This window comes from Nicotiana tabacum, chromosome 23 (genome assembly GCF_000715075.1).
Source record: "Nicotiana tabacum cultivar K326 chromosome 23, ASM71507v2, whole genome shotgun sequence".
Taxonomy (NCBI): domain Eukaryota; kingdom Viridiplantae; phylum Streptophyta; class Magnoliopsida; order Solanales; family Solanaceae; genus Nicotiana; species Nicotiana tabacum.
In genome coordinates this window covers 68,300,987-68,322,421 of record NC_134102.1, presented here as the reverse complement: position 1 = coordinate 68,322,421, position 21,435 = coordinate 68,300,987, and the positions used below count along the sequence as shown (strand labels likewise).

The 21,435-nt window shown below is 35.9% G+C and overlaps 1 protein-coding gene across 1 annotated transcript; it reads left to right on the top strand.

The window, feature by feature from the left end:
* The first annotated feature begins 1,407 nt into the window (after positions 1–1,407).
* LOC107766040 (uncharacterized) lies at positions 1,408–6,747 on the top strand. The gene is made up of 10 exons (XM_016584752.2): positions 1,408–1,772; positions 2,253–2,318; positions 3,129–3,309; positions 4,303–4,499; positions 4,662–4,712; positions 5,243–5,334; positions 5,442–5,503; positions 5,756–5,847; positions 6,133–6,237; positions 6,336–6,747. Exons 1-10 carry the CDS (start codon positions 1,497–1,499, stop codon positions 6,471–6,473), a joined length of 1,260 nt encoding a protein of 419 aa, XP_016440238.1. The 5' UTR covers positions 1,408–1,496; the 3' UTR covers positions 6,474–6,747.
* Positions 6,748–21,435: the final 14,688 nt, after the last annotated feature.

Here is a 21,435-nt window from a genome sequence, read left to right as displayed (position 1 = left end):
ATTAAATTATTGACCTTTTCTTGTACCATAATTTGATGGAATCCAAGCATAAGAAATAGACTAGATCATTATGATCTTTGACAACAAAACAATGTCACCCCAGCATAATCACATAAGTTGGGTTTGAGTAAGGTAGAGTATACGCAGATCGTATCCTTACCTTGTGAAGACAAAGAGACTGTTTTTGATAAACCCTCAACTCAAGAAGAATGATAAAGAAGCAATAGCAATAACATCAAGCAGTAAACAACAACACGATAATAGATCAACCGAAGCGAAAGAAACAAGAGCAGGAAAAGAATGAGAAACTGAAACACCAGGTAGTAAAAGAAAACTAAGCATAAGAAAATACAAGAGCAATATAAATACTACCGATATGTGAAAGAAATAAACTCCACTACCTACTACCCTTCTACCCTAATATTCAATTTCCATACCTCCTATCAAGGGTCATGTCATCAGTATGTTGAAGCTGCACCATGTCCTGCCTAATCACCTCCCCCAATACCTCTTCGGTCTACCTTTCCCTCTCCTTCTATCCTCCAGGGCTAACCTCTCACATCTCCTCACTGGGGCAGTTGTGTCCCTTCTCTTTACACGCCCCAACTATCTTAACCCCGCTTTCTGTATTTTATCCTTCACGGAAGCCACTCCCACCTTATTCCGAATAACTTCATTCCTGATCTTATCTCTCAACATTCTTATTTCTATCACTTTCAATCTTCTGGACATAAGATTTCTTAACGGCTCAACACTCTATCTTAAACACTTAAAAATAGACAATAAGGGCTCATCCCCTCATCTTGCTAAGCTTCCCTCTAATTTCTTATTTCCACTAAATATTCCATTTCATGATAGTTACATGGGTTTGAATAAAAATGCATTTATTCGTAACTTTCTTCAATATCCAAACTTGACATAAATAAATATTAAATACTCAAATGGTTTGATCATTAATATTCATAAATACTTTAGTATTTGAAGTACTGGTAAAACATTTAAAAAGATGATTTTCACTCACAATTTTTTTTAACTTTTTTCCAAATAAAGTTAATATCCAGTATGCGTGTGTAACTTCAACCAAATATTATTCAAACTCCTGTAATTAAAAAATCTCTAGTTTGTAAAAAGCTCTTGAAGTTTTACAAAAATAAGTGATATTTCTTCTTTCACTTCCATTTGAAAAAACAACTCTTGTTTCACTTTACGTACAAATCATTAATAAAACTATTACTCCATTATCGAGCACATTAGTGAATTTTCCATAAATTTTTTCTCTAAATAACTTTTCCAAAGTTAAAAATTGTTATTATTATTTTTATTTCCAAGTTAAAAATTATAACGATAGCCGAAGCTGTGCCTCTCTTTCAGCTCCAAGTTGGTATATATCAACTTTCAAGTTTCAACTCAAATTTTCACCAAAAACCCAACTAGGGTTTAAGGTTTTAACCTTTGTTTAATTACAATCTCCCACATTTTCTCCGCTATACCCAACAATGGCTACTCTCAGGTATTTACTCTCCAAATCATCAACGTCCCTAAAACTCGCCAATCCTCGTCCTTTTCACAACTTCCCCCCCATTTCCCATTTCCCGAGAACTCTCCACTCGTTCGTTTCCAGAGAATTCCATTTCTGTTCACCTAATTCTAGAAGTTTCTCCACTTCTCCTGAATACCTCCCCCAAGACTCTGATTCTTCCTTTGCTGCCGCTTTGAATTTTGACAGTCGCGTTCCCGCCACTGTTATTACTGGTTTTCTTGGCTCTGGAAAGGTTAGAGGAATCAAACATTTTAAAAAAAAAAAAATTGATTACAAATTCTCACATTTTTGTAAATATTTTTATCTGTAATAACTTAAGTTATTGAATATTAAAACGAAACAGGAGATTTATGAAGCAATCTTAGTGTGGATTCATATAGCTGAGCTCATCTAGCTTGGGATCAAGCATAGTTGTTGTTGATAGAACGTTACGAAACATTAGAATGAAACATATCAAAAATATTTGTGCTTTATATTACTATAGTTTTTTTCGTATAATGAAAATTATGTCCACTGCAAAGTTTGAACTAAATGATTGATTTTGTTAAAATCAAACCCTGTTTCCTTTTTTTTTTGGGTTTAATATATGAACCAGGAATATAGAGCTTCTCTATGTTGAGTTTAAATATCTGAATTACTTTGCACATATAAGACGTTGGGATTATTATGCTTATAAGAATCTCATGCCTTTGTTTCATGGATGCTCTGGCAGACTACTTTGTTGAATCATATACTGACATCTCAGCATGGGAAGCGGATTGCTGTGATCGAAAATGAGGTATTATGGGTTTTTCTTGTCTTCTCCAGCTATTGTTGTTAACTTCTATATCCTAAGATGTTTTTCAAGTGGATGCCCTTTGACTTCCCATTTTGCATTTGATTGTTGGTTTACATCTATTGAGTTGGATATAACTATGTTGCCCAACTTAGTCCCTTCTTAAATAAAGTAAAAAATAAACCAAACCTTCATGAGTTGGCTCACCCAAATTTGCAGCTTAACTCGCAATTTCTACAAGCACCTGTCTTAGCATGACGATCTAGCTTGATTGTTTAAGTCATTAACTTTCATTTTTATGCTGTAAAACAAAATACTTATCAAACTTAGTAACCATTTGAGCAAAGTAACAAGGATGTGAATCTACCACTAGAGCTTGTTAATTGATGTGGTTATTACATATTGTGGCAACCTAAATTTGCCAATTTTTCTTCTGTCCTATAGTTACGAACATAATACATGTAGGAAAATTTTTGCAGAACAATGAGCCAGTTTTCGCATTGTTCTACAAATTGCAGCTCTTCATTTTATAATTTGAGTTTGCTTTTGCGCAGTTGTTTCCTGATTTAATTTTAAAAAAAATAAAGATTAGGTACTGATGCACCAATCAATTTCTGCCATTCTTAAATGATATGCCTCATTGTTTGTTATTTAATATTTTGCGTAGACAATGTGTATCACACATGCACTTTGCATGCTTATCATCATCCAATATCAAGTTCTTGAACTGCCTTTCACAAAGTATGATATGGCTGGTAAAATTTGGACTATCTACATTTACTTAGATATTTATATGACTAAATCCAATTGCAGTTTGGCGAGGTGGACATTGATGGCTCATTGGTTGCTAGTCATTCTTCATCTAATGAGGACATTGTCATGGTTAATAATGGTTGTCTATGTTGTACTGTACGTGGTGACCTTGTTAAGATGCTTTTGGAGCTCGTTAAGAAGAGGAGAGACAAATTTGATCACATAGTTATAGAGACAACAGGTATGTGAAACTATTTAATAAATGTAACTAACTGCTGTTGTCAAATGTGCTCACGTGCAGTGAAACTCGATTTTGTTAGTAAGATCTCAAGAACATCTGATTATGAAGTACTAATCAAAAAGAAAAAAAATCTGATTATGTACTTTGGCACTTGCAAATCACTTAAATACTTCAATGGATAACTTTGCTTGATGTATGCAGGTCATGTTATGAGAAATAGCTAATGTTCTTCTATAAAGTATGTGAAAACATTTAGCAGAGGGGTTTCTTATCTCTTTTATTGACGGGATGGATTAAATTTATTTGCCTTAAAACAATCCACATAGAAATAGATTTGCATTAATCCAAACTGCAGCTTGATATGAATTCCTCCCTCCTCCTTTAGATGATGTTGATGCAGTGATACGAACAGCAAAAAATGGGGAACTTATGCATATGTGCCATTTTCTTATGTTTTGGTAATTATCTTTCGTGATGTTGATTCAAATAAAATTCCGACACTTAGGAGCATGTAACTTCATTTAATTTGCCAATGACTACTGCAGTTTTGCTTATTTCTGTTATCCATCTGGTCCTTTCACTCTCTTGCATGAAGCCTTAGTCGTTTAGGTCTGTTGTTACCTCCTGGGTAACTTCAATTGCGCTGTACATGGTCCGGCAAGGTTAATGTCCACTGGCATCGCTGAAAGAAAAGTTTTTCAATTTTGCTGAATGTCGCTTACTAGCTTTTTGCAATGGAGTATCCTTTGTAGACCCCCTTCTTCAGGGGGTGAAACAGGGCAAAGAAAAAAAGAAAACCACGAAAGGTGGGGTTCCGTAGTTTAGCCCATTATGAGGCCCCTGTAGAATGCTGGCTAAATACTCAATATGCATTTTGGTCTAACTAAATCCCTGTAGCATCTTGTTCTTCAGAAATTGAAATTTGGAACCCATGGTTTAGTGAGTGTTTATCATATTCCGAACCGTTCCTCTGAGTTGCTACTTGTTTTGCAGGTCTTGCAAAGCCTGGTCCAGTTATTGAAACATTTTGTTCTGATGAGTTGGTTTCAAGACATGTCAAACTTGATGGAGTCGTTACACTGGTTGACTGCAAGCATGCCTTGCAGCATTTAAATGAGATAAAACCCAGATTTGTGGTGAATGAGGCTGTTGAACAAGTGGCTTATGCAGATCGTATTATCTTGAACAAGGTAAGGCAGCTTCTAGCTTTGCAATTGGTCGCTCGCCTTTCCTAGCCTGCAGTAGGTTCAAGCAATCTTGGGAAGCCTATACTTCAGTTTATAGCCTGCAGTAGGTCAAGCAATCTTGGGAAGCCTATAATTCAGTTTATGTTCTTCTGATTATGTTGACAGATAGACTTGGTTGCTGAAGCTGAGCTCGAAGTGTTGACAAAGAAAATCAAGGTAGAGTCTCTTCTTTTTTTTAAGCTTATTTGGTAGTCTCTTCTTTTTTAAGCTTATTTGTCTATCTTCTGGTATTGCGGTGCTGGGAGTTTCTCGAATATATAAAAACATGACATGCACTGAGGGTGTTGCAATATGAGATGCATATGAATCATTCAATAGGGTTAAGCTTGGACATCCCCTCTTACGCATGTTGTGTTAACTAATTTGCTTAATGTGAAAGAAGATAAAATTTATTTTCGAGGTTCTTCTCGCTACTTTCTTACTGTATTACCTTAATATTTTCCATAATGCTTGTCTCAATATGACTTGGTAATGCATTTTGAGCTGTTACAACCTTGAACTCCGTCTATTTTTCTTATTTCTGTGGTGTTCCGTGTATCTAACAGTTTTGACAATTAGGTATAAATCTGTATTGTCATTTCTGGTGGATAAATGTACTTCTTGAGTCTGCATTTAGTTATACTCTTCTCCTGTTTGATTATGACTCCTCTTTTACATACAAAGTGTTGATTGCTATAACTTTCCAGCATATCAATGGGATGGCACAAATAAAGAGGGCAAAATATGGGGTGGTTGATATGGACTTTGTTCTGGGAGTTGGTGGTTATGATCTTGATAGGTGATTCTCTTACAGAACTTGCTTCTTAAAAATTTTCCTATTCCATGGGTCAGAATGGTATCTTGAGTTATTTTTACTGATTTTGTAAGAACGTCTTGCTTTTGCAGAGTTGATTCTGAAGTTCAATCAGAGGGCTCACACTGTGGGCACCATCATGAAGATGGGCATGGTAGTGATTACTGTAACTTTTTTGAAACTTTTCTTCTTTGTTCTCATGTTCTTTCCAATGTTTTCCTGTCTTCCCTTTTTTAAGAAAAAAAATTATGTACATATTAGTGTTTGATGTGTTAGATTCCTTGTTATTACTGATATGACTTCTCATCTTATCAGAAGATAGACAGGATGCTCCTACCAGTTTCTTCTTCTTTCTTTTTTCTTCTTCTTCTTCCGTAGCATTAATAGAAAGCCTCATTGTTTACAGGACATCACAAAGGCCACCACCATGATCATGTGCATGATTCTGCTGTATCCAGTGTTAGTATTGTGTCTGAGGGAACCTTAGATTTAGATGAGGTATATGCTTTTTCTAGCTAACCTTTTTTTATTTCGAATTTTTATCCTGATTATTGTTGAGTTGCCAAGTTTGCATATCACTGCATTCGTAAAAGTCTTGCTGCTCTGCCCATATGTAACTGCTCAGTGTGTTTTCTCCCCTGATATGCTTAACGATCAAAAGAAAAAAAGAAAAGAAAAGAAGATAAACAGAAACTGTATGATTGAAATTCTTCCTTGGCCATTTTTTTGTCCAAAATTAACTCATTGTGGATGAACAATCTTTTTGTGGGGTATTTGGTCCAGGTTGATGATTGGCTTGAAAGACTCATTGAAGAGAAAGGGGATGACCTGTACAGGATGAAAGGGGTTTTATCTGTGAGTGATTCTGAAGAGCGCTATGTTTTCCAGGTTCTCATCAATTTCTTCACCGTAGTATGTTCCATCTTGATGATCTGTTATTCTTGATACTGAATTTTTTTTTTGGCTTTTCTTTAAATTTTTCGAAGGGGGTACATTCGATTTTAGATGGATGCCCAGGCAAGACATGGGAACCAAATGAGAAGAGAATAAACAAGTTAGTATTCATAGGCAAAAACCTAGATGAAACAACATTAAGAAAAGGTTTCAAAGGCTGCTTAGTATGAGGAATGGGCGTATGTTATACACCGGCAAGCTATGGTTAAGCTCGAGCATAATTTGCACATACTTATAGCCGTAGGGTGACCCCCAAGAAGCTGAGAATTCAATTCTGTGATCTAGGACATGATCTCATGTGGCACTGTCCTCTTGTATCTTGGTTCTCTCTCTTTCTCGATTTCTTTTTATGGCCCCCTTTTCTCCTCTCCCTTTGGGGGACTTGTCTCATGTAATGTATTGTCTCATTTGAAATGTACGTTCAAATTATTTTATTCGTCCTTTCATGCTTTCTCTATCATCTTCTGTTTGTGTTATACATGTGTTTCCCCTAACACATGGTAGTTCAACATTTGTTAGCAAGTCAAAAAAGGGTGTTATTTTGGGTCTGCATAATGCCTTTGGTTCAACTCGACTATGTCATAAAAATGTCATCTTAGATTACCAGGAATTGACTTAATAGCATAGATAAACATCCTATTTGGGATGCCACTGATGTTATCAATGCAGTGGGAAGAAAAAGAGGTAGTAGCTGCGAAAAAGGAAATGGGAATATCAAGGGCAAAAGGTCAAAAAGCATTATAGCTGGCTCATTGCTGTCAAGAATATGCTGACAAGACATTTCATGTAGTTGTCTTGTGTTCTTTTTTTTTCTTGCAAGAATATTCTGCTGTCGCCCTTCTACTTCTGTCGCGGTTCCCTTCTCTTTTAGCTGTCTTGGTTATTCTTATGAAAAGTCCCGCTTTTGGTCTGGTTTCTGGCCTCTTCATTTTTTGTTTTTCCGTAGAAAGATTAGTAGTAATAAGGTTGAGATTCTTTCTGGAGTAGGATATAAAGCGTCGTGTTGACACACTTTTAATTTACGGAAAAGGGCCAAATATGTTCATGAACTATTGAAAATAGAGTAATTATTCTCTTTATTTGTATTTGGGTACAAAATTGCCCTCGCCGTGAATAAAGTGGTTCACTTGTGTCCCTCCCCACTAATAGACTCCACATCACTTATAAACTCGTATAAAATAGTACTTTTTTACTGAGTTAGAAAATCCATGTTGGAGAAAAAGTCTTCTCTGTAAAAAAAAAAAAAAAAAAAAAAGGAAAAGGAAAGGAAAAGGTATGTCCCACCATATCCTTTAATAACTACGATGACGAGAAATCTCACCGAAAAATCCCTCCGGTCAGCTGCTGATCACAACCTCCTGCTTCACTTTTTTCACTTATTATTTTCATATTGGATCAAATTCGTGTGATATAATTTTTATATTCTTTGAACTCGTAGCATATAAGATAACCAAATAATACCCCATTAGAAAGACTCGAATCCGGACCTGCTCAAAGGAACTCGTAGCATATAAGATAACCAAATAATACCCCATTAGAAAGACTCGAATCCGGACCTGCTCAAAGGATACAATGTCATTGTTCATCATTGGTGCATCCGTAATAAAGTGACCTTTTATATTGTAAAATCAAGTAATTAATGATTAAAATTTATCCGTTTCGCCTTCCTTTTTTGTTTCGCCTTCCTCTTTTGTTTCGCCTTCCTCTTTTAATATGCAACTGCATACCGATACATCCATAAGTTACTATCATAAATTCCTTTTTTATATTTCTCTGAACTTGCTCCGTGTTGCTAAATGTTCAAAAAGGTAATTTGTTAAACTTACCATCGTATGCAGCCAAGTTGGTGTTCAATTTAGAAGGAAGGATATCCTTAAACTCACAAAAGCGTTTGTTATTTCAATTTAGAATAGTACTGCTCGAGTCCTGACAATTTATGCTTAAAAAGATGACTTGTAATTTCATGAATGTGATGGTTGTGAGAACTCTAATATACACAACTTCTGCTCGAGAGCTTATCGGCTGTGGTCTTTGCAATAATATTCCACAAGCTATTGGCAGATTGGTTGGATCCAAAGACATCCCTATAAACTTGTTTGAATCCAAATCTAATGCTTCTTGTATTGACCCACCGAAAAATTCAAGCACGACCGAAGTCTTGAAAGTGTTTTTGCCGGTGTTGGGTCATATAGTGGCAGAGTTAGAGGAAAGGAATCTTGAGAGGATTATTATTGTTCGGTGTACAGTGAAGATGCAACAGTAAAGTCAAATATATCGGTGGAGATAAAGAATAATGGACTACTGGTTTTTAATTAGTGGGTTTACTAAAAAGAAGTGATTTAACATATGGATGGATGGATCGTGGAAAAGTGAGATGTTGTTCATGATTAATAGAGATTGGGGAAGACATTCTTTTTCCTAGAAGACTTTTTTGTTCGAACATGGATTTTCAACTCGGCAAAAAAGTATTATTTTATACTAGTTTATATGTGATGTGGAGTTTGTTAGTGGGGAGGCGTAAAAGTGAACCACTTTATTAACGGCAAAGGCAATTTTGTATCTAAATGCAAACGAAGGGTATAATTACTCTATTTTCAATAATTCAGGTTATTTTGTTTTGAATTTTTACTCTCTACAGAATTAGCTACTCATGTTTCTTGAAAATATTATTTTTACTTTTAAAAAATGACATTCAATTTGGGACAAAACAGTATTATTTCTGAATCATGATCACAGACTGCTCACATTCTTTGCCCTAACAATTTAAAATAGGGACCCTTAGAAATACAAAGTTTCCTTCTTCTTTTTTTCCCCTTTACTCTGTTTTGGGGAGATCATGGGCGGGTTAGCTGAAATATATAAAAGGAAATGTAATTAAATCATATTTCAGTTCTTTAACTCATTAAATGCCAAATACATCATATAAAAGACAAACTTATGTATGTTAAGAAATGAGAGCAAAATAGAACAATGTAGTAATGGAGACAAGATATATAGGAAGAGAATGTAGAAATTATCTTATAGTATATTTCTTGTGTGTACTTTCATGGAAAAAGAATGTCTTATTTATAATATACAAGATAACACCTAAAGTTCACCAGATACATCTTAAGAATTAATAGGTACATCTATCTAAGTAGTACATTGAATAATATGTATGGATGGATTAAATGAACATCCATATACATTCACTTTATTTCATAACAATGTAGTAGATAAATCAAATATATAAGTTTAGGGAGTTAAGGCTTACCTGATTCAGAGCTTGCCGCGCTTCGTTGAAAAGGCTCGATGTCTTGCCCTAGTCCTTTCTCGAGACCTCCAAGTCGCTCAGGCCAGTAGCATCTTTGACCCAGTAAAGTAATCACGGAAGGGGTCCTCCCTTCCGTGGGCTCCTTCGATGCAGGGGGTCTTCAAGGCCCGAGCCTCTTGAATCATCTCCTCAGAAAACGAGGGGAGCAGAGCAGAGCCTCCAATTTTTATTGCCCCAAGTGGATCACTTGGGGCGTTCTCTCCATCTCAAGGGGCCTCGAGACCAGCCCCTACAGCCTTACTCACCGTTGGCTCATTATGGTGGCAGGCATCTTCAATCCTCGATGACTCGGGGACTTCGCCCAAGTCTCTTTCCGAGACCCCCTCAGGAGTCTCTGCAGCCTTCATCGATTCAATGGCCTTTGGGGCCTCGGTGCTCATTCCTACTTGGGCCACCAGCCCGGAGTCGTCTTCTTCCTCTTCTTCGTCTTCCTCCCTTAGACGCCGAACAGAGTCTTCGGCCAGAAGGATGATGCTCTTCTTCGACTTACGAGCCTTCTTCTTCTTAGGTTCTGGATCCTCGGAGGTTGAGGTCTTTTTCCTCTTTTTGTCCTTCGCCGGTTTCGATGCCGAGATCGAAGTCTCCTCCTCACCAGATAGTGGCCTCATGACTGCATCCTTGCCCAGGCATGTACACGAGAAAATTGAATAAGTAGAAGAAGGGCATCTTAATCGAATCATCAAATACACAAAGAGTAGGCTTACCATGAGTCTTAGCCTCCCATCGACCCTTTGATAAATCGTGCCATGAGTGCTCGGCGTATGTAGAGGTCGATGCCAGGTTCCGAACCCAACTCCCGAGGTCGGAAATCACATGGGGCATCCAAGCGACCGCTACATCATGGAAAAAGACATCGATGAGAAAAGACAATGGAACAAATAATACATGGAAGCTAACAGTGAGACGGTATTTACGATTCATGTTCCATTTCTCAGGAAATGGCATCTTCTCGACTGGGATTAGGTCGGAAGTCCTCACTCGAACGAACCGACCCATCCAACCTCGATCCTTGTCTTCGTCTATGCTCGAGAATAATACTTTGGTAGCCCGACGTTTGAGTTTTATTAATCCGCCTCGATAGAGGCGGGGGCTATACAATCTGATAAGGTGATCGAGGGTGAAAGGGAGCCCCTTGATTTTGCTCACAAAGAATCGGAGCAGAATAACAATTCGCCAAAAGGAAGGATGGATTTGGCCTAGGGTTATTCGATATTGACGACAAAAATCAACGATGACGGGGTCGAGAGGGCCCAGTGTGAAAGGGTAAGTGTAAACACTTAGAAACCCTTCCACATGGGTGGTGATGTCTTCTTCGGGGGTCGGGATCACCACCTCTTTGCCTTCCCAGTTGTAGTCTTTCTTTACCTGCTTAAGGTATCCCTCAATTATCGAGTATATATACCTCGACACTGGCTCGCATCGACCAAGAATCGATGAGGCTTTATCGATCTTGAAATCGGAGTTTAGCGCGCACCCCCAGGAATGCATTTCTCAAGATGGGGTTCCACAGCGTTTTCCTGCCGGCCGGTTGAGAAGATGAAGCAACTTCTTTTTGTGGTACCGTTTTCGATGTTTTTGCCATTTTTGTGTAAGTTTAAAGGAGAGGAAGATAATAGGATTTGGCGTTTGAGAAAGAATTAACAGCAAAACCTGAAGATTTGTAAAAGGGAAGAACTTAAGAGATGTAAAAGCTTTGGAGATTAAAAGGAAGTGAAAGTAAAGTTTGAATCAATGAGGAAGGGGTCTATTTATTGGATTCACGACGACGGTTCAAAGGCACTAGTGGCCGACCACCAACTGATACTCATTAATGACTTGGGGAACTGTATCGACGGGACATTTCGGTCACTTCCGTCGCTTACGTCATGACAGTGACGTCATGGCAGGTCGAGGTAAAAATCGAAGGCTCAATTCGTTTCTTGTCATTACACTCCAAAAAATAAAGGGACTATCTGCATACGGTTAAAACTGAGCCCACCCAATTTTTCTATCTGACCGGGACCAGGGAGCTGCATCGAAGGTCGGCCCGGTAGTGGATCAGACCAAGGTACGAGGACAAAGTATCAAGTTCGGGATTCGAGGTACCGGTCGAGATCGAGGCCAACAGCAATCGAGACCGAATAAGATAGGCATCGAGCAAGATCGAAGATAACATAACAACGGAAAGGAAAAATATCCGTGACTGCTCGAAGATCATAGCGGAAATCTTGGAACGGATCAAATTAGGAACGGTTAATTAGCTAATCATGGGATTTTCTTCTGTAATTAGAGTTATACCATAAGTAGAATTCCTCTACTATATAAAGAGGAGTATTAACTATTTGTATGGACAGATTGTTCTCGCATATAAAAGCGAATATAATACTCTCTCTTTAGCTTATACTCTCTTGTTCATCAGCTTCCTTTATTTTTAACTGTTTTGATATCAATCAGTTCGAGGGCACCCTAGCTCGAGGGTTGAATTTCGTTTCAACACTGGTTCGCTTAACTTTACAGTTCATTTCTGTTATTAATCTTCACATTTATCAATTGGTATTAGGTGAAATCATGTGTCCTTAAAACCACATTATAAGTTTAATTGTTATCCAATTTTAAGGGTAAACAATAAGGTATTTGATAAGGTTCTTTTTGTTTTTTCAGAGAGTTTAGTTATTAGGAGGAAAAAATATATGTTTTCCGCTGAAAATATTGTAGTAAAAGCTGGAAAAGAATGGGATAGGCCATTGTTAAAAAAAAATATATATTATAAAGAACATCAAACAGAAATACTGAAAACCCATTATGGAAGAGGCATAAGGCAATCTCCAAGTTATTTTCGGACCAATACATATTATGTACATTTAGGATTCACTTGTGTTCGTATAATGATGGTCATAAGGAATATGTGTGATGTGGTGTCTCTAACACTGTAAAACTTCTATTTGTCTCTTTCCTCATTTTGTTGTTACTTTCTTTCATTCTTCCATTTTCTTGCTATTTTTTCCTTCATATTTTTGTCGCATTGTAATATTTACAAGTAGCCCAACGTCACACATAGTTGGTCTTGGATGAAATTTAAATCAACAAATTGGGGAAGAAAATGTTCGCAAAGCCATTCATATCATAATCACCATAAGGAATTGATACGTTATATAGAGTGCAAAGAGAAAAATAACCTAATATTTCTTTTCTTTGGAGAAATGTAACGGTATTGACGTATTGTGGTTTTGAACATAAATACTGGTCTTTAGAGATTTAATCTTTGAGGTCTAATTAATTACAATTCTTAGGTCATTAGTTTACTTATTGTCAAATTGAGTCCTTAGTTATTTGTTGTTGAGTCCCTGAAGATAGAAGCCTAATTAGCATACACGTGTCTAGTTTGTTAGGAAGTTATTTATGCTTTCTATCCTTTGTACTCGTCCATTTCTAGCTATGTTGAATGAAAAATTTGAATTTTTATCTTTCAATTTCTTTTCTCTTTCACTTAATTTCTCTTTCACATTTCAATGGTGAATCCACCGTGGGATTCGCTACAAGAAATAATACCAAGATAATTTTTTTACAATTAACATTTAAGAGATCACGTAAATTCTTTTGCTAATGATGAAATAGAAATTTCGTAGCTGAGTTTAGATGTCAATAAGACCATTTTTCTTATTTTGTCGTTGTTTAACATAAAATTTGTGTGAGTTGATTTATATTTGTCTTATTCATGTTTCTTTTGTTTTGAACCACGGCCTCACTCCTAAAGAAGATGAACATTCGCAAGTGAATCCTAAATGTTCTGTTTTTATAGAGGACGATAAAGGATCACAAAATCTGGTATAATTGTGAATGTGTATTTCATACTTATTTAAATATGATTCAAAAAATTTTGTCAAAGAATTTTATTGAGGATGATAAAAATCACAAAATAATTCTATTATGTTTTATTTTTTTAAGGACCGCCGTGAAGTACGGGCAGGTATACTAGTTTAAATATAACTTTCTCATGTAATAGTGGAGGAAAGATAAATTGAATAAACTAAGGGGGATGTGACTTTCTTGTAGGGGTGGTAAATGAGTTGTTTGGGCTGTATTTGGGTCGGTCAAGATGAACTAACTCTTTAAATGGGCCATTGCCCAACTCTGCCCAAAGTTCACTTGGATTAAGATGGGCTGAGTGGTCAAGATGTGCTAAACAATGAGTTATACTGCATACAATGAAGAATGGAGAGAATGAACCTAGAGAAAGAAAGTAATCCCCGAGAGAAGATGAAATTCAATGATGATGTCCTTATGATAAAATATAAAAAAGGAAGTGATGACAGAACAAATCATCGTGCAGAAAACCTATCTGCCCAACTTGACCCAAATCTTTGTAATATCCTGAACTTTCAAACAAGCATATATAAAAATTATCTTATGTTTTGAATAAATGTCAATTCATGCCTAATGATTTCTTTCCTCAATTTTGATTTAGAACTTTATTTGATAGCTTTTCATCTTATAATACTAACAAAGATCAGAATAATAAAAACAAATAGTAAAATTATAACTTCCCACCCATCCCAACCCACCTCCCACCATCCCAACCTCACCGTACCCCCGAACCCTCACCCCTCCCCTAATAGAAATATTATTAAAAATACTTTTTTTTAATGTTGTAGATATATAGAGTATTTTCTTTTTCATTTCAAAAAAATGAATATTTTTTTTATGATGTAAAAAAAATACTTTTATTTCAATAAAATAAGTACTTTCTTTTCCTAATGTAGAAAAAGTATTTTCTTTTTCACAAAATGAGTACTTTCTTCTCATGTTGTAGAAAAAGTATTTTTTTTTGTTTCAACAAAAAAAAATACTTTCTTTTCATGATGTAGAAAAAGTATTTTCTTTTTCACAAAATGAGTACTTTCTTTTCCTGTTGTAGAAAAAGTATTTTATTTTATTTCAACAAAAAGAAGATTTTATTTTCATGTTGTAGAAAAAATATTCTCTTTCATTTCAATAAAATGAGTACTTTCTTTTATTTTATTATGATACCTAAAAACTAGCTCAGTACCCGTCCTTTATTTAATGGTATAAGTTTTATTTGTTATTTTTTCTGTTGTGATAATGTGTTTCTTCTTTATTATCAGATATTTTTCATGTTCGATGATTATTCTTATCAATAATAGTTAGTTAAATAAATCATTTGATATCACTAAAATGAAGTACTCATTTTGTTGAAATGAAAGAAAATACGTTTTCTACGTCATCAAAAGAAAATACTTGTTTTATTGAAATGAAAGAAAATATTTTTTCTACATCATGAAAAGATAGTCTACCGATGTGGAGATGCTACGCGATATCATTTTCATACACATAATAAGAGTTTAGGGGAGAGGGGATCGCCTTGGCGAATACCTCGAGACGATTGGAAAAGATTTGTCCTTGTGCCGTTAATCAGTATTGAAGTTGAGGTGATCGTGATGCAGGACATGATTAGAGTAATTATTGAGGGTGTGATATTAAAAAAGTGGTGTACGATGAATGAAGGACCACTCTAACCTGTCGAAGTATTTTTCTAGATCTAGTTTTAGGAGCATGTGGATTTGTTTACCCCGTGTTTTGAGGAAATGACTTAGAATTTCTTGGACTTGCATTGTCCGAGGCGCGCTTTCCTTGTTGAAAACTGGATTGAGTGGGTCCTATAATTTTATGTAATAGAGGCTTGAGCCGATTGACTAAAAGTTTTGTAATTAACTTGAAGATAGTGTTACAAAGGCTGATCGGTCGGAATTGAGCAATTGAAGTTGCATTTTTTATCATGGGCATGAGGCACGAATACGTTTGATTTATTTCAGGAGAAATGGTGTTATCCACAATGACTTTGTGACAAAAAGCAGTAACATTAGAACCCACTTCCGACCAGTAATCTTGAAACAAATACGAGTGTAAGCCATCAGGTCTTGGAGATTTGAAAGGTTTAAATGAGGAGAGGGCTTGAGTAATTTCGATATCCTTGAGAGGGAATAATAAAGTAGCTTGATCAGCAGGACATAAGCAACTATTATAAACAGGAGAGTAAAGCATATTGAAAAGGGCTTGTTCTGTAGTGAAGAGAGTATTGTAGTATCGGAGGATAGAGTTTTGAATTTCCATTGGATAGAAGCACCAGTTGCCTACACTATCTTGAAGAGCGGTAATTTGATTTCGTCTACGTCTTTATAAGGTCGTCATGTGAAAAAACTTTGTGTTAGCGTCTCCATCATTTAGCCAATTAATTCTAGATTTTAACTTTCAAAAGTTTTCTTCTAACCTAATAACACTACTGTATTTATTTGTGAGTTGGATCTCTAGATTTTGTAAGAAACTACTTGTGGGATAATGAATGGACGATTGGATTCCATTAAGTCGAGCAAGAAGCTTTTCATTTTTTAACGAATATATCTCCAAAGAATTCTTTATTCCAAGTACGGACATTTTGCTGGAAAGCTTGTGTTGCATCTAGAAGTGATGGATGGTTACTCCAAGTTTGTTGAACTAGTGGGCGGAAAGTAGGGTGAGTTGCCCGGTGTTACATCCCATGTTTTTGTACGTAAGTCAATTGATGTAAGCTTGAAAAGGAGATCCTCTTTGAAAGTATATAAAGTAATTTAATGTTGTTACGTCCTATTTTCGCAAGCCTTTAAGAGTTATCATTCGGGAAAAAATATTTCTAAGGGGACATGTTGTTACACCCCGTACTTCAGACGTCACTGTCATTATAGGATTATCTAAAGTAAGCTCAAAAAAGATGAAATCCTTCTACAAGGATACGAAAGGTTTACTGAAATCTTAAGTAAGTTAAGATGAATATGAGACTTTTTAATCATGATTTAAATGAGTTTAAAGTCATGATATGATTATATATGATGTTTGGATATGGAATATAAAGTTTGGAAAAAATCGGATTTAAGTTGCGGAAAAGATCGAGGTAAGATTTGCCTTGTAACGAGCCATTTTGAGAAATTAATTCGTAAGCTTTATGATGTCATTTTAGGACATATATCATACTAAAATGAAGGTATATGAATCTAGTTTCCAACGGTCCAAACCATTTATTCTTACGATATCGGAGTAAAGAAATATGAATTTTTAAAATAGGGTCGCCAAATCACGTCGCTGCACTTCGGAGAAACTCGCAGGTTTATAGGCCAGGTTACGAGGCAGTTTTCTCCCAATATATTGAGAGTTACAGGCAGATCGTTATATGGTATTAAATCTCCATGTGTCTAGTTTCTAACGCTGCAAAACCGTTCATCAATACGACATCAGTGTAGAAAAATATTTGCATTTTCGCGAGACTGCGCAGGAGGCCCCTATGGGACCCACTTGGTCGGATCCCGATCTTCACTTATTCTTATCTCATTTTTGGGATGAGCTTTGCTCATTTTTCATTATCCTTCCAGACTCTCACTCTCCAAATCCTCCCAAACAGCTCCCCAAAGTCTCCAAACAAATTTCAAAGGAATATACCATAATCAAACATCAAAAGTTAGCCTGAGTGAAGAAGAGAGTCTCTATAGTGTCGTGATGTGATTAAGGGTTGTTATAAGATAAGGAAAGCTTTGGTTCGAGTTTTTTCAGTTTCTTTAAGGTATGCATAACACCCTATTTCTTGGGATTAATCTTATCTATGTGTTGGTTAAGTTACTGGATGAAGATTACAAGATAACACTTGAAAGGGGAAGTGTTGTTGTTATCTTTTGTTGGGTTGTTTTAAGGCTATATATATATATATATATATATATATATATATATATATATATATATATATATATGTATATATATATATATATATATATGTATATATATATATATATATATATATATATATATATATATATATATATATATATATATATATGTATATACATATATATATATATATATATATATATATATATATATATATATATATATATATATATATATATATATATATATGTTGTTATGGCTGGAAATTGGAGATGTATATACTGCCTACGATATGTAAATAATGTTCTTGGTTGTGCTTAAGGTTAATCATGTGTTGTTTGAGTTAAAATCTTCAAGATAGTAATTGACATGGCATAAAGAATCATTATCTTTTTTGTGGGCTGTGTTGAGGCTATATATATGATTTGTTGTGGCTGGAAATTATTATAAATAGTTTGATTATGTTGTGGCTGCTGTTGTTAAGCTTATCTATGTGCTAATTCAGTGGATTGAAGAAGATAACATGAAAAACAAGAGCTTGGCGATAAAGGTTAAGGTGCTAGGCGTGTGGATTATTTTTGAAGATTATTCTTATGATGTTTTGGGATGAATTTTGATATAGTAAGAATAAGTATGATGTTATACAAGTTGTAGGCAGATTCATGGAAAATAAGAAGGATTAAATTATATTTTGTTATTTGTAAATCGAGCTTGCCGCTCAAAATGGTTGTTGAAGTAATCAGAGAGTTTATTGTGAATTATATTGTTGTTGTTTGGGATGTTTGATGACTTTTAGTAACTTATGGGATGTACTAAAAACAGGGGAGGTGTTGTCTATTTTTTTGTAGAATATTTATTTTGAAATACGAGAGTTACAATGCTTATATGACGACGACGAAGTCGGGTTACTCATTGTAAACGTAAGAAGATCATATTGATCTTTATTGACGATTGGAGAAAAGATTGTAAAGGTATGTTAAAGCTAAACCTTTCCTTCATTTTGACATGATCCCGTAACTACATATGTTTGATAACGAGACATAAAGAGAAGTTCGTATATATGAATTTATTCACATTATCCTAGTCTCAGAAGTTACAGTATTCTCCCTTATCGAGACTTTATATTCAGTTAATTATCATTTTCTTCCAGTCAAGAGAGCAGAGGGTCTATATATATATATATATATACAGTATTACAGTATTTCCACCACCATCGAACTATAATCGATGGGCAGGCCCCTATTGGGCAACCTATGATCAGATGGTAAGTTATATACCGAGCCTACTGTAGCCGAGCGCCTATGAGCGAGCCCAGAATGGCCGAGATATAGAGCCTAGTATGGCCGAGCACCTATGAGCGAGCCTACTATAGTAGAGCAGTTACACATACCGAGCCTTATAGGGCCGGCCAACTATTTTACTTACTATATTGAGGGAGATGAGTCAGTATCAGCTGAAAAGCATATCTTCAAACTATATTTGACTCTGAGGTACTTTCAGTTATTATATTATCAGTTCAGTTTTAGATTTTAGTTATCTTGTTTCCTTACATACTCGGTACATTATTTTGTATTGACGTCCCTTTTGCCGGGGACGCTACATTTCATGCCTGCAGGTACTAATAGACAACTGGATAGACCTTCCGAGTAGACAAAGTCAATCATCAGCTTGGTTGGTAAGCTCCACTTCCTCGGAGTTACCAGGTCGATACCTTGGAGTCCATTTTATATATACAAGTTTGATGGGTAGGTCGATGCCCTATCCCGACCATGATGCAATTTAGTTATTACTAGAGGCTTGTAGACGAGTCTTGTACATTTTTTATATCAGTATTATGGCTTTACCAGCCCTATATAGATGTTTAGTTTGTTATTGCTGGTTGTAGACATTATTTTCAGATGTGTCAGAATATGGCCTCATCGGCCTAAGTTATACGTTACACTCAAGAGTTCACAGTTACAGAGTGGTATGCTCGGGCCAAGTATGGCACCATGTGCCGGCCACGCCTCTTTAGGTTTGGGGCGTGACAAACTTGGTATCAGAGCAGTTCTATCTTAGGGAGTCTACAAGCCGTGTCTAGTAGAGTCTTATTTATGGGTGTGTTGTGCACCACACTTATAAGTTGGAGGCTACAAGACATTTAGGACTGTCACTCTTTCTTCTTACTCTAGATCGTGTGGTAGAGCTCAGTTGTAAGAATTCAAACTCCAAAATTTTATTTTATTCATAATACAATGATACCTACATCCAGAAAGACAGTTCGTAAGAGATTGAATGTGGCTGTGGAAGAGTTGAGTCTGAAGAACTCGATTTTGCATCATGTTTATGATGAGTAAATGTGAAGTCTTCAGCAGATCATGCATGTACTAAAACGTGTAAGCTCCTTGATAAAGAGCCCTAAGGCAAGAATATCTATCCACCCATATGGTAAAAAAACAATAAGAGAATCAGAAGGTAGATATAAGTTTTAACACGTAAAAGAAGCAAGGTGAAGAAGGATACGAGGTACCCAGTTAGTGAAGATTATAAGTATTTACAATTCAGACAGAATATAAGCATTCTGAGTTACTTTTAACAGTAACAGAGATATATACAATTAACCACACCTATCTCAATTATGCCCTATGGGAGCTAACATATATAGTTTAAGAGAAGGATGTGATATCAGGATCCAGTTAGGGTTAGAGTAACCCAAAATTGCGGATGAATTGTTATCATTAGCTAACATTTCTGAAGGATAGTGCAGAATATGGTAATAGTTCTCCTTGTGAGACATCGAGATGGTGCACTCTAGAATTGTATAGTCATATATGAATACCAGAATGTTCAAAAATTTCAGAAGATAGGCAGTGGAATCCTAGAAGGGATAAATATTTACCTTAGTATGACTCCCGTCTCTAGAAAAAAAGAAGAAGAGAATGTTAGGCATCCCGAAGAGCCAGTGAGATAAAGCAAGGGGAGCTATAAGTGAAAGAATATTTTGTTGAAGTTTTCAGAATAGAGTGATAGACAGAAATATTAGTATGAGAATAAGAAGAGAGTATATGAAGCACTATGAGTAACATGTGATTAATGAGTGATAACAATAAATCAAAATATGACAGGATGATAGAGTGTATAGTCAAGTGAAGGAAAAGACAAGAGGTGACAAGCCTTGAGGCAATAAAAGAGTATAAGCCATAAAGTCATCTCCCCATTTTGAGAAATGAGTTGGTGACTCCAACGTGATTACCAAAAGGAAACGTTAGACCCCAGAGTAATAGAAATTAGTATGGGTTGGTGAACAAGATAAACTAAACATGAATTAGGGACCGAAGGATTTGATAATAGTCGATATCGTGAGAATTTCAGCGATCGTGTTCCGGCGATAATAGAATTGACAATAGAAGAATAACCTTTAAAGGTTATTCAGCAAGTACTATGAGCAGAGTTAAGCTTAAGGGACTAAGTGTGCCAGTTATACGAGGTATCACCCTCGTGCGTAAAATTCAGTTATCCTTGGTACTGAAGGGTTTACCGCAAGATGAGTAAGATGCTACAGATGATGAGGTGAAAGGAATGAGATTGTATTTATTCAGATCCTACAGATATAATAGGACTCCAGAACATTATGCAAGAATGATGCTGGGAAGAACCAGTAAGGGTTCCGTACCCTTTGTTATTGATGAATAAGTGCGAGAAACACTTAATACATAAAGAGACAATGCTAGAGGTAAGTTAAGACAAAGGACATAACCCAAGAGAGATTACACATAATATAGATATGAGAATGAACCAACGAGTAGTCTTAGTTGATTCAGGAAGAGCCTAGTTATGGCTAGACAAGAGGTCAGGGATAAATAAATAGATCATGCAAGATAGACGTAGTGAACCCTAACATAGTGAATTCAGTCTCGCAGATATGATGTCGTAACCCTTGAGAAATATTCAGATAGGAGTAGGAGTAATTAAGGTACTGTATAAGTGTTACAGAAATAAGAGAGAGTGCCACTAAGGAGACAATCAAAATTTGAGTTCAGAAGTAACCCTACGAGCACAAGGGAACGGAGGTATATAACTAAGGATATTTGTAGGCGAGTAAGAACATCGAGAATTCCTTCGGGTATATAATATAACAAGCTCGTAACTTTACA